At 45.4% G+C, this 14,081-nt stretch overlaps 1 protein-coding gene, 1 long non-coding RNA gene and 1 pseudogene across 2 annotated transcripts in view; 2 read left to right on the top strand and 1 right to left on the bottom strand.

The window, feature by feature from the left end:
• The first annotated feature begins 2,320 nt into the window (after window positions 1-2,320).
• Window positions 2,321-4,764, top strand: LOC139084250 (palmitoyltransferase ZDHHC19-like). The gene is made up of 4 exons (XM_070626625.1): window positions 2,321-2,520; window positions 2,772-2,959; window positions 3,507-3,646; window positions 4,459-4,764. The coding sequence occupies exons 1-4, from the start codon at window positions 2,321-2,323 to the stop codon at window positions 4,708-4,710; spliced, it is 780 nt and encodes a 259-aa protein (XP_070482726.1). The 3' UTR covers window positions 4,711-4,764.
• A 190-nt stretch (window positions 4,765-4,954) lies between these two features.
• LOC139083928 (uncharacterized) overlaps window positions 4,955-14,081 on the top strand; it is a 36,539-nt gene continuing 27,412 nt past the window's right edge. Inside the window, exon 1 of the long non-coding RNA XR_011541088.1 lies at window positions 4,955-5,122. This is a non-coding gene — a long non-coding RNA (uncharacterized lncRNA). The remainder of the gene's footprint in view (window positions 5,123-14,081) is intronic.
• LOC139084036 (olfactory receptor 7E178-like) lies at window positions 10,795-11,605 on the bottom strand (annotated as a pseudogene).

The raw sequence follows: 14,081 nt of genomic DNA, 5'->3' as shown, positions 1-14,081 counted from the left end.
CACAATATCAGAAAACAGCAACATCAAAGAGCTGTTGCTCTATGTGAGTACAGGTGTCTGAGGATGAGAAAGGGTCAGAGTGTTGGCTATGTTATTAATCAGACTAACAGTCCTGTAGACAGCATAGCAGAAGGTAACATAACAACCACTCAGCATTTTCAGCTTTTTCTAGAAGTGAGGAATCTCCTATCATTCTATTAATTCTGTTTTGTCATTCTATTAATTTGCTTACAATTGAGATTACTCATGTACGTTAAGTGAGATAATAACTCCCTACCATCGGGTAGAATAGACAAAGGGCACGTAATAACTTTTTAGTGCATCAGGTTGAAAACAGACTGTGATTCAAAGATCATTTCTCTTCTAAGCTATCAGTTCTTCCTCTCTACTATATATACACTTTAAATAATTAATTTTAAATATTTCAATATGTAGATATTTTAAATGTGCATACATATAACAATTATATGACATTGTAACAATTGAAAATATCTAAAGCTTTCAAATTTAGTTTTTAAAATATAATCTCATCAAGTATAAGACAATATTCTTACAACGTGTTTAAATTAAGAATTGAATGTCATGAAGAAAAAATATGTTTCTATAGACAAGAAAATAAAAGTAATAATTCTGTGTTAAAAAGGACTTTTGCTCTCTGTTTCTTTCTTTTCTTTTTTTAACTTCAGGGTCAGGGAGGCTGCATTTGGCCCAAGGGTACCGTTTCTTTTTTCCTTTTTTTTTTTTAAGGTATACTTTTTGGTAAGGAAGATTGGCCCTGAGCTAACATCTGTTGCCAATCCTGCTGTTTTTCTTCTCTCTTCCCAAAGCCCCATGACATATTTCTATATCCTAGTTGTAAGTCATTTTAGAAACTCCAGGTGGAATGCTGCCACAGCATGGCTTGATGAGTTGTGCATAGGTCCACGCCAGGGATCCAAACCTTCCAACCCTGGGCCACTGAAGCTGAGCACGTGAACTTAATCATTGGTCATGGGGCAGCCCCCTTTTGTCTTAAGTATACTTTTTGGTGGGGAAGATTGGCCCTGAGCTAACATAATCTGCCAATCTTCCTGTTTTTTTTTTTTTTATCCCCAAAGCCGCAATACATAGCCGTATATCCTAGTTGCAGGTCATTCTAGTTCTTCTGTGTGGGATGCTGCCACAGCATGGCTTGATGAGTAATGCGTAGGTCTTCGCCGAGGATCCCAACCGATGAACCCTGGGCCACTGAAGTGGAGCATGAACTTAACCACTTGGCCACAGGGCCGGCCCCCTCTAGTTTTAATCAAATTAATTTCCTCAGAATGTTGCAGGTCAGTTACTCCCATTCCATATCAGTCCAAGTTTTTAAAGTAAAGTAGGAATCTTGGAATTACATATTTTACCCACGTTCAAGAATAATACAATCACTGTTGAAATTAAAGTGATCTTCACAACGGCCACTACACTTCAACACACAGGCGCTCTGAAAATGTGTGCAGTGGCTGCCTCTCAGCAAAGACTCCCTGGTTGGTTGCTTGTAGTAGCTCTGAGACTAATTGGTGGCACCTGTGTCACAGGCCTGTTAGCACTGTCAGTCATAGTCTGGGGAATCTTCTAAACACAGAGGGGCTCGGACGTTCAGTGCTAAAATGAATGACAACTGTTAGCTGCATCTAACAGAGAAGCCAGTTATTTTCTCACATAATAAGCGTCTCAGAGGGAGGCAGTTCAAGACTGGGGCAGTGACTCAACATGTCATCTAATGTTTTCTCTGTAGCGTGTTAACTTGTTGCCTAATGGGTCCAGGGGACACCCCTGGCCAGCACGTCTACATTCAAGACAGGAAGAAGGAACAGAGCTCTGCCAATGGTGTCCTTTCCCCCTTTTATCAGGAAGACAAAAGCTTTCCTAGAAACAATCAACAGACATCCACTTACATCTCATTGACCAGAATTGTGTCATGAAAAGCCCAGAAACGAGGGAAGCTGGAAAATTATTTTTCTGCTCCCTCCCCCAAAGTGGAATTCTGTGATAGCAAAAAGGATAAACTGGAGACAGAGGGAGCAATGCGCACTGTGTGCTTCGATTAGCACTTTGCCTAAAAGGACGACTGGAATCACATCCTTCTCCCCATGTGCTTCTCTACTCTCATGAGGTCTCGAAGCCAACATGGCGGGACAGGACCTCTCAGTCCCCAGCACAAGAGGGGCTGGCAGGGGTGGCTGGTGGAAGGGCTGGTCACAGGCTTCAGAGCCCTGAGCCCACATTCTCCTCAGCCTCTGTGATATCACAGTGAGACTTCTGCCTTCCACCCTGGGCTGTGGCTTCAGCGCTTACTATGGCTTCAGCGGTCGCTGTGGACACAGGGCTCCTGGAGCCAGGATTGGGGAGGGCGCCTGTGGGCAGAGGGGGCCCAGCCATGCCACTCTCAGAGGATGGCAGGCCTCAGGGCCCACTTCCTTGGATGCTTGCAAGCCTGTTCGCCGCCTTCCATGTAGTGCTGCTGCTCGTTGTCAGTGGCCTCTGCTTCGCATTCCCGTGAGTCTCCCACACAAGCCGGCAGGTTTCTGACAGACAGAAGGGAACAAAGATCATGGTATGGAGCAGGGGAAGTACAGAAGAGGGGTCAGGGAAAGGAGGATATTCTAGGCAGAGGGACTCGAAGGTGCAAAGGCACTGAGGCACAGAGTGCTTGGCGCCTTCGGCAGCTGGTGGTGGCGGAGCCTCTGAGGATCTGTCACTAGCCTGGATATTTAGAGCAGACTTTAAGGTCTGTGAGTCCTGACCAGGTGGACTGAGTCCTGGGGGGAGCTCTGGGACCCCAAGATCAGGGCTGAGTCCTGCTCTGGTCTCAGTTGCAGATGGCTGGCCCAGAACGGGGAGTGGGTCTATCCCATTTTCACAGGCCCCCTCTTCGTCCTCACCTTCTGCAGTCTCCTTTCCCTCCACTTGTCAGACCCTGGCATCTTGCATCAAGGTGAGCTCTCAGCTCCCTGGGAGAAGGAGGTAGCAGCCTACAGGCTCCTGGCTGCAAGGATGATTCCTAACGTGCTCCCCCATCTCCCATCCTTGGGTCTCATGACCCTTTCCCCACACAACCTCATTTGCTTGGGCCCTGCTTCTGGCGCTTCATTTCCCAAGCCACCAGGATGTGGAAAAACAGCATTCTGGAGGTTTCCATTTGCCTTGGTGGGGGAAGCCCGGGGCAGACCAGGGAGAGAAGCCAGCTCTTGGCAACCACTCAGTTCTCTTCTTCCTTCCCACTGCATGCACTCCTTAAAGCATCAATCCCAGTTTCAAAGGCCTGTGTCCTCACAGAGCTCCTCTGGCTGGAAACTACCTTCCTGTGGACTGCCAGCCTCTCTGAGTGTGGTCAGTCCACTGAGTGGGGACCAGGGATTCCCCTGCCCACCTCCTCCCCACCCTTCCTGGAGCCCTGTGATGTGGCGGGGGTACCCCCACCCCCACCAGCAGCACAGTGATGGGAGGGCTGCTGTTGCTGCCCAGTTCTCTTCCCATGCAAGGCTCCAACGAACTTGGCCCCATGATGGCGCCTGTGGTGTGGGTGAACCACAGGGCCTTCCTCCTGCAGTGGTGCCCAAAGTGCTGCTTCCTCCGCCCACTCCGGACCTACCACATCCCCTGGTGCAACATTTGTGTGGAGGTGAGCGCCCCTCCCATCTGCCCACCTGCCCTCGCCCAACCCCCCATCACCTGGTTGGGACCAGGAGGCCCACTTCCACGGGGGGGCCAGTGGCAGGCTTGAAACCACTGCTAAAGGCCAAGGGTGGCAGTAACTCCCAGCCACTCTTGGTCACTCATTCAGGTCACTGCCTCTGTGCCTGCATCTGACCTGGGAGGCTGGCCCCTGCCTGCCCAGGTGCTGAAAGGCACAGGTGCATCCATGTCTATGCTTGGCCTGGTCAGGCCAGGGAGGGGAAAGACACCCTTGTCCCACCCCAGGGCTCGCTGACATTAGATGCTCAAGGGCCCTCTGGCTGACTGTAGGACTGGCCTAGGGAGATTTGCCTGTCCTCTCTTGGGTCCAGGCCAGACAAACTCCTGGGTTCTGAGAGTTTGTCTCCCTTGTGTGCAGAGCCTGCCAAGGTTTGCAAATGTGCTGTCTTATCTGCTTCTTACAACCCTGGGAGGCTGGGGGATTGGGGGTGTCATTATTACTCTCATTCAGTGGAGGAGAAAACAGAAGTCCTGCTGAGGTGCCACAGAAGGCCAGGCATATCTTGTCTCTAGAGCCCTCTTGACAGGTGACCTTGAGCCACAGAGCCCTAAAGTGCTCTAGCCACGGAAATGCCAGCAATAGGGACTTTTTAGCTTAGTTTCTCGGGGGGAAGGGAGACAGCGCTGGAGACCAGGGGCTGATGGCCTAGGGGTCTAGGGTAAGGCTCAGGTTTAGGGGCGATGGAGGCTAAGCCAGAGGTCGGGTCCTCGACGGCGCCCACTCTCCCTCTCACCCAGGAATTTGACCACCACCGCAAGTGGGTCAATAATTGCATCCGTCACAGCAATTTCCGCGTCTTCATGCTGCTGGTCCAGTCGCTATGCCTGTACTCGGACGCCATGCTGGTCACCTGCCTGATTTTCCTGGTGCGCACGATTCACCTGCCATTCACCACGGACAAGATCATCGTGTATCAACCAGGCTGCGGAGCCCCCTTGGGGAGCGGTGGGCAGGGTGGGGACAACAATGGGCTGGGTCACGGGGGCTAGGCGAGTGGTGGGCGGGGTTCGAGAGAGAAGCCGCCGGGGAGAACCAGCCTGGGAGGAGGGGATGGTGGTAGGGTCGGGGGCATGGACGGGGCGAGGAGGCTCTGGGGGAGAGTCTAGGATCTAGCAGGGTCTTGGATGGAGGCAGCCCGGGGGCCTGGACAGCAGGATGGGATGAGGTTTACCTGGGGCTGGAGCGCAGGGAGCGGGTAGACCCTCCGCTCGTGGGCGCGGCCGTTGGGGCGGAGTCTGGGTGAGGGGCGGGGCCCCGGAGGACGGTTGGCGGCGCTGTTCTTAGCTCGTGGGCGGCATCCTAGCGGCCATACCCGCCGCCGGCTTCCTGCTGCTTCACTTCGTGCTGCTGCTAATCAAGGTCAGGTCGGTGAGCGCGGCCCAGGGCTCCCACGAGGGCAAGGTAAGCGGGCCCGGGGGGCGCCACGACACGGGGCTGTGGGCGGTCACCTTGCCCCTCCCGGACCTCCGTCTGCACTTTCCGCTGTTTCTGCGGCACCCTGGTTGTCATGCTTCACTTCCATCGAAGGTGCTTCGTTGCCCTTCAGACCCAGATTCAGCTCAGGTCGAAGGTGTCCTGTGTGCCAGGCCGCAGGTGCATGATTTTGGGCGCTGGGCGGGGAGGTGAGTGAGGCTCCATCCTGCGCTTGTGTTGATAAGGAACCTGAAGTCAGAATAACCCCCGCCAGACGCCCATGAACACTGAGAGAGGGCCTGCCCTACGCTGTGCAGCACGGACTCAGGAGGAACAGAGAGGTCAGAGAGAACCGCCAGTGGAGAGGGTTTTGGGTGGGCAGAGGGCAGAGGGCAGAGGGCAGAGGGCAGAGGGGAGGGCATTGCAGGTGAGCGGCACAGCTTGCAAAAAGGCGGGGAAGACCCAGAGTCTGCAGGCTGTTGAGAGGACGGTGAGGAGACAGTTGTAATTGGAACAGAAAGTGGATGGGAAATCAAATGGCCAGCTTGAAAAGGCCCAGAAAGTCAGGTGGAGAATTTAGTTTTCGTGCCTGGAAACCTGCGAACCGTGGCAGGATTTTTTTTTTTTTTTACATGCAGTAAAATTTACCTTTTTTTTTTTTTTTTTTGCTTTGTACTATTCCATCATATGGATATACCACAGCTTGTTTATCCATTTGTCAGTTGAAGGACATTTGGGTTCTTTCCAGTTTTTGGTGATTGTAAAAAAGCAGCCATAAACATTTGTGTACAGGCCCGTGAACATAAAGTTTTCCCTTCTTTTTGGGTAAATACATTAAGAGAGGCATTGCTGGGTTATATGGTAACTGAATGTTTAACTTTGTAAGCAACTGCCAAATTGTCTTCCAAAATGCCTGTACCATTTTGCATTCCCACAAGCAATATATGAGAATTCTGGTTGCTTCTGCATCCTCACTGACATTTGGCACTGTCAGGTTTTTTTATGTTTTTTGTTTTCCCATCTTAGCTAGTCTAACAAATGTTTGGTGTATCTCATTGTGGTTTTAATTTGCATCTTCCTAATGACTAATGATGGTGAGCATCTTTTCATCTTCTTATTTACCGTCTGTATATCTGTGATTTTATGTCTGTTCCAATCTTTTGACCATTCCAGAAAATTGTGTTGTTTTCTTCTTATTGAGTTTTAAGAGTTCTGTATATATTCTGGATTCAGATATGTGTTTTGCAAATATTTTCCCCAGACTTTTGCTTATTATCCCATTTCCTTTACAGTGTTTGTCAAAGATCAGAAGTTTTAAATTTGGTGAAGTGCCATATCAGTTTTTCTTTTATGGATTGTATTTCTGGTGTTGTAATTAAGCAATCTTTGCCTAACACAAGGCCACAAATATTTTTTCATATGTTTTCTTCTAGAAGTTCTATAGTTTTAGATTTCCTGTTCAGGCCTCTGATTCATTGTGGGTTAAATTTTATACCTGATGCAAGGTATGGGTCAAGATTTATGGTTTTTTGCGTATGAGTTGTGCTAACACCATTTGTTTAAAAAAATCCTTTTTCCATTGGGTTGCCTTTGAACATTTGTCAAAAATCAATTGACTATACAGGTATGGGAGTATTTCTGAACTCTGTTCTTTTGCCAGTGTCACACTGTCTTCCTCAGTAGCTTTCTATTAAGTCTTGAAATCACACAATATGAGATCTCCATCTTTTTTGTGTTTTTTTTCCAAAGTTCTTCTGGGTATCCTAATTCCTTTGATTTTCCATATATATTTTATTATCAGCTTGTGAATTTCTACAAAAATGTTTGCTGAGATTTTCATTTGGATTTCATTGAACCTATAGACCAATTTGGAAATTTGAAATTTTAAGAATATTGAGTTTTGAATCCATGAACGTGGGATACCTCTCCAATTCTTTATGTTGATCCTGATTTCTTTCCGTAGTGTTTTGTAGTTTTTAGTATATGGATCTTGCATACACTGTGTTAGATTTTTTCTAAGTACTTCATGGTATTTTGTGCTATTATAAATTTTTTAAAATTTCCTTTCCGTTTGTTTATTATTATAAGAAAATACAATGGAATTTTATATATTGGACTTGGATCTTGCAGTTTTGCTAGACTCACTTTTTTGTTGATCCTATGTGGAAAATCATGTATCTGAGAGTAAGGGCAGTTTCATTTCTTCCTTTCCAACATGCATGGCTTTACTCTTTTTTCTTTTCTTACTGCAGTGTCTTGGACCTCTGGTAGAATGTTGAGTTGAAGTGGTTAAAGTGAACGTCTTGGCCATGGGTTTCCTTCAGCAGGATGATGACTTGACTCAGAGCTGTTTTAGGAAGACTGTAGTGGGCCACATTGATGAGGGCAGGGCTGGAGGCAATGAGACAGCTGAAAGGACAGAGGAGCCCTCTGTCCCCACACCTCCCATCCTTCTAGTCACCACTCAGTCACTCCACCCCACCCATATTTCGTTCCCAGCTCCCCTGTGACTCCTCTGCTCAGCCCTTACTCGTCAGCCCCCTGTGGTCTGCCTGTCTTCTCTCTCCAGCCTCAGTCCATCATTTCAGCCTCTCTTGGGCAGCACTGTCCCTTCCCATATCCTGTGCTTCTTCAGCCCCAGGTCAGGCCATAGGCCTGCCCTCCCTCCACTGCTCAGAATGAGGCTCTCCCAATCCAGGATCTCCAGCCTTAAGAAACCTAAGTGTGGTCTTCTCTTTTCAGCAGGCCCTCTTTCCCATATTCTGCCGAACCCATTTCAGGTGTTCTTCACACACCTCAATTTCGTTTCCTTCCTGCCTCCATGCCTGACAACAATGTCTGCTGGGGCCACTTAGTAGTTGATATAGCAAGGGCATTGGACCTTAAACTTAAATCACAGCTCCACAACATAGCAACAGGGAGATCTTTGGTATGTTACCTAGCCACCTGGTGCCTCAGTTTCCCCATCTGTAAAAGAAGGTAGCATGGGTTAATTTGTGTAAGACACATAGAACAGTGGCTCATACTAGTAAGTGTCCTCTCTGTTGTTATTATGATTACCATTTCTTCCTTTCATCATTTACACATGTTCATGTCTCTCTCATCTTCAAAACAAAACAAACATCCATTAACATCATGGTCGTCCACTCCACCTGTCCTACTCTCCCCTCAGCAGAGCCCTGGTTCCTGAGAGAGTTGGCTATGCACGCTAGCATCATTCTTCACCTTCCCCAGCCCACTTCAGCCTCTGTCCTCATACTGTCACACTGATGCTGCTCTCCCTACGTGGCCAAAACCAGTGGGCAGTCCTCAGACAGATGTTTCTGGGCTCCACACGGCCCCATCTGAAACTGAAGGCACCTGCAGTGGCCATTCCCAGCCTCTCGGGCCCGGCTCCCTCTGCTTTCCTGGCTGCTGCAGCTCTGCCTGCCTGGTGGAGTCTTGGCCTGGGCTGCCTGCTCTTCCCTCTGATCCCCTCTCTCGGCTGTTCTCCACTCCCCAGCTGCCCTCACCACCCTGCAGGTTACAGTTGGCTCCATTGTTTGTGGCATATCCTCAGTCCCCAGCACAGTGCCTGGAACATTGTTGAGGCCCCCAAATATTTATGAGCTAACGAGTGAAAATGCAGACAAAGGAATGCATAAGGCTTTGGGATAGAAAGAGAGAGAAAGAGAGAGAGAGAGAGAGAGAAGCCTGGTGCCCTAAGCCCTGGAGAAGAAGGTGAGAGAGCAGAGGCCGCAGGGAGGTGGGTAGCAGGGGCGACAAGACGCCCACTTGGGTCTTGGTCCGGTGGAGTGTGACGACATTTGAGACTCACAGTTGGAGCAGGAGACCCAGGTCTGGGGTCAGTGAGAGAGGACAGTGTGGGAAGCTTAGAGCTGTTGGTTCCAGTCATGGCTGAGAGGGTCCCATGTGGGGAGAAGATGGGGCTCGATTTATTGGTCAGTTCTTGTGAATTCATCCGACAGTTATCACTCCTTTAAGCACTGAACAAGCAACATTTTCCCATACTTCATATACATCTCATAAATCAAAATTTATTTCTCAAAATTTGAAATTTTGATTGTAAATTTAACCAAACTCCTTTTACCATTTAGCTTTCCTTAAATGCTTTAAACTCCTTAAGTATTGCAGAGAGCAAACTCTCACAATGGTTAGTGTTGCTTTCTGGCAACAATGGGACATTCTGGAGCCAACTTGACTTTTCGTCCCCCAGGGGTCAGTGCCCTGCGTGGAGCCCTGGTTCCTTTTGGTGGAGAACAGTGCTGATGATGAAAATCTCTGTGACAGGGAGAAAGGGGAGGTAGTAGTGGGCAGAGGTGCTTCTGGGCCACTTCGGTCGTGACAAACATTTTGTAGCTCAGGCCCTTGAAGGTGGGGTGAGACTCGGCCTGCACTGGCGGGGGAGAAGGGGGCACGGCCGATGGGTGGAGGGCAGGGAGGAGGAGAACCTAGTCAATAGTGTCCAGGGAAGGACTTGACCTTTGGGCTTGACCTTTACTGCACTGGGTGCTCAGGATCTTCAGCCCGGATGTCCAGGGCCATGTGAGTTTGGTTAGGGAAGTACGATTTGGCCCCAACCAACTGCCCTTCCGGATAGTGAAGTTCAGTGAAGGCACAAGTGTAGAAATAAATGAGAGGTGGGAAAGCAGAGAAGTGAGGAACGAGGGTGGAAGTGTCTGGAGTGGTTTCCGTTCGCTTGACATTATACCCTCAAGGTCCGTCTATGTTGTTGCAAATAGGAAGTTTTATCTTTTTTTATGGCCCATTTCCATTGTATGTATATACCCCATTGTCTTTATCCATTCATCCTTAGAAGGGCTCTTGGGTTGCTTCCATGTCTTGGCTATTGTGAGTAATGCTGTAATGAACATAGGGATGCATAAATCTCTTTGGATTGTTGATTTCATGTTCTTTGGATAAATACCCTGTATTGGAACAGCTGGATCATATGGTATTTTTTGAGGAATCGCCATAGTGTTTTCCATAGTGGCTACACCAGTTTGTACTCCCACCGGCAGTGTATAAGGATTCTCTTTTCTCCACATCCTCTCCAACATTTATTATTTTTTTCTCGTTAATTGTTGAGGTAGGCCTGTATTGCTATAAATTTCTCTCTTAGAACCACTTTTGCTGTATCCCATAAATTTTGGCATGTCGTATTTTCATTTTCATTTGTCTCCAGGTATTTTTTTGATTTCCCCTTCGATTTCTTCAGTGACCCAGTCATTGTTCAGTAGCATTTTGTTTAGTCTCCACATATTTGTGGCTTTTCTTCCTGTAGTTAATTTCTAGTTTCATACCATTATGGTCAGAAAAGATGCTTGGTATTATTTCAATCTTCTTAACTTTATTGAGGCTTGTTTTGTGGCCTAATATGTGATCAATCCTGAAGAATGTTCCATGTGCATTTGAAAAGCATGTGTATTCTACGGTTTTTGGATGGAATGTTATGTATATATCTACTAACTCCATCTGATCTAAAGTGTTGTTTAAGGCCAGTGTTTCCTTCTTGATCTTCTGTTTGGATGAGCTAGCCATTGCTGTAAGTGGAATGTTAAAGTCCCCTGCTATTATGGTATTGCTGTTTATTTCTCCTTTCAGATCTTTTAATAATTACTTTATATATTTAGGTGCTCCTATGTTGCGTGCATAGATATTTACAAGTACACCACCAAGGCTATTACACCCTTCTTTGGGGAATGTGAAACAGCAGAACTGAGGTAAACCCCCAGGCCTGTTCCATAAAATAAGCAAACAACTGACAGGTGAGAGCCACAGGTGGAGAAGGCTTTGTACTTCCCAGCTGTTGATGGGACTCTGAGAATGGAGGGAACAATTTTATAGTAAGAAAAAAGGATCCCTGAGATAGGGAGAAAACCAGAGATGGCACCAACAAAACACATGACTACGTCATTGGTGGAGGTATCAGAACAGGCAAGGTTGAGGAGTTGAGAAGGATCATAAAAGAAATTAGAAATTTCCACATCCTTGAAGTAGGTAAGTTGTAACACAATCAAATTGTGTGGCTGGGATTCCAATATGCTGATAAAAAAAGGCGCCAAAACTAAGAAGCCACAGAGGTGTGAGTTTGTGATGACTGGATAGTGGAGTGGGTGACAGATGGCTGCAAACTGCTCGTATGCCATCACAGTGAGGAGCATACAATCCATACATCCAAAAAGGATAAAAAAAAAGACATCCGTGTCAGGCAGCCCACATAGGAGATGACTCTCCTGTGAATTTGGATGTCCACAGTCATCTTGGGGATGGTGGTGGAAGAGTAACCAATGTCAGCCAAGGACAGGTTGGAGAGAAATACACGGGGGTGTGGAGGTGGGAGTCAGATCTGGCAGTCAGGATGATGAGCAGATTCCCAAGCATGGTGACCAGGTACATGGACAGGAAGAGCCCAAAGAAAACAGATTGTAGTTCCAGATCATCCGAGAGTCCCATGAGGAGGAATTCTGAGACATGTGTTAGGTTTTGTTGTTCTATGTAGCTTGGGCACCTTTTGATTAAAAAAAAAGAAGTGTTGGATGAAAGGAAACAAGAAAAATGGCAACTATGACTGTGTCTATAATTTTGGATTTATGCTTTTCACTAGTAAAGTATTCACACTTGAAGACCATGCACCCCCAGTACACTCAGCAATATTTCTCAGTTGGGATAAACTCAATCTTCATAGTACTCTTCTTTCATTACTTTTCTGTGTTACTCATCGCTTTCTATCCACACCAAATTAGAGATGCTCGACCAAAGGATGCTAAATGAGGAAGAACATTACAAATAACATGAACACAGTAAAATAGAGGCAAAATTCTTTTAAGACAAAACATAGAGAAGAAATATCCTTCCTCATTGAAGAAAATAAAATGATTCTAATTGAAGGAAATTAAGAAGCAGTCTAATATATTTTATTTGTAGGCAACACTAGATATTCCCTTGATTGACAACTGTTATAAATATTCTATAAGTGCCAGATCATGTTAGCTGGATTTGAAATGAAATTTGAATGTACATATTCAGAAAACATTTTTAAGTACTAGATACCTTCATGGGTTTTCATCATTATTTGGTTTTCTGACTTCACTTCTTCCTGGAAATAAGTGCTCGTTCAAATATGTGGGTCATCTTTTAAAAGTCATTTAATATGTAACTCTTATCCTTCGCTTTCATAAACTTCAATATTTGATAAAATGTGGATTGGCTAACTCTATATAATCATACAGCTCTGCTGACCACAATGATGACATTAGTGTTCAATGCAACTGTGAATGATGAGACAATAATGAAATTTTGAGAAAACCTCTTGAATTTTTAATTTTGTATAAAAGTGTTTGCATCAACCCCAAATAGTGGTGTGTGAGACCACTATTTACCTTTTTTTTCACTCTGTTGTTCCTGGCAATACTGATTGATTGTTTTTCTGAACCCTCTTATTTACGGTTAAGGAGTTTAGAGCCAGGAGAGACATTAAAGCCATATTTAAGACCCACCCTTCTTATGCCTTGTTAACAAATTTTCCTCTCAATTCTTAGTGATCCAAGGATTGCAATTCTCTTACTTCGGCTACCTGAAGGCAACTCAGGTTCATTATTTTGGCAAGTCACACTATGGTTTAATCAGGAAAAATTGCAAAGGAGAAAAGTAAAGATAGTAAGGTAAACAACTCTGGTCAGGTTTCTCAACTGTAAATAGGGGGAAAATTGAACCTAGTTTATAAAATTGTTGTAAGAAAGTTTTAAAAAATTATTTAAATTGCTTAGACTTGTGCTTCTCATTACTAGTAAATCAATATATTTATCTGTGGATTTTTTCATGTATACTGATGTCCTCATTTTAGCCTAGAAGCGATTTAATTAGAATCTCTCTATATGAAGAATATTACTGCTAAAATTTGAGTTTTCTCAGTATCTTTGCATAATACTATTCCTCTGCATACCTGACCCCCAAAAGCAACCAGAGTCATGAATTTGGGGTGCATTTTCCTTCAGTGTTTCAATAATTGATTTATGTATGCATAAGCAGTTTCCTGAAATGCTTATCTAAACCATATGCTACACGTGTTACCCTCAAAATGTCCTCGTTTGTCATAACATAGTGTTTAAATCTCTGCGTGAGGTATTCACATGTACTTCAGATATTTTAACTGATGCATCAGCTGAGGGAGGGACATCATTTTATTCCATCTATTATTTTAGATTAATATATTTTGAATATATAGTTAATACATTTAAATATAATCTGTATTTAATACATATTTAATATTTAATACACGTGAAATTTTCATCTTCTATAGCAAATATTTTCAATCTCAGACTTGCAAACTGAATTGTGAAATGCATGACTATTCATAGAAAACCCTATAAACCACAATTTCTGTGCCATGATGTCCCCTATAACCAGTGGCTCACTCTCATATTCACAGGGAAGCTCCCTAACCCGCAGAGGAGAAATCAATTCTTTGACCTCAATTTTATGTCTGAGGCCAAAGTAGCTTTGAAAAGAGAACCATTCATCAGCTGTGGTGGCGAACACAGAGCCCTGGTGCACAGATAAAGGGATCAGCGTTTGAGTCCTGAATCTTTCATCCCCTGTATGTGGAGTGTGTGTAATTCTCATGCATTCTCTCCTTGTGTTCCTTATTGCCAAGGGGAGAATAAAACCCATCTCCAGGACTTGTGTGTTCCCTAAGGGAAATTTGGAACTTAATAAAACTTTTGTCATTGTTTTCAACAAGAATTTCAATCATTATTGGGATAGTGTGTTAAGTAATTCAATATCATACCAAAAATCTAGTGATCTTTTATGGAATATGTGGCAAGGAGGGCCAAGCCATCCTTGTCTTAGGGCCCTGGAACATGGGATGGCTTCAGATCTGAAAGTGTGTCTAAGCCCGTGAAATAAGATTTATCTCCCTTTCTCTTTCTGCTTCATATTTTTT

Source organism: Equus przewalskii, chromosome 6, assembly GCF_037783145.1.
Source record: "Equus przewalskii isolate Varuska chromosome 6, EquPr2, whole genome shotgun sequence".
NCBI lineage: Eukaryota > Metazoa > Chordata > Mammalia > Perissodactyla > Equidae > Equus > Equus przewalskii.
This window is presented reverse-complemented; position numbering and strand designations above follow the sequence as displayed.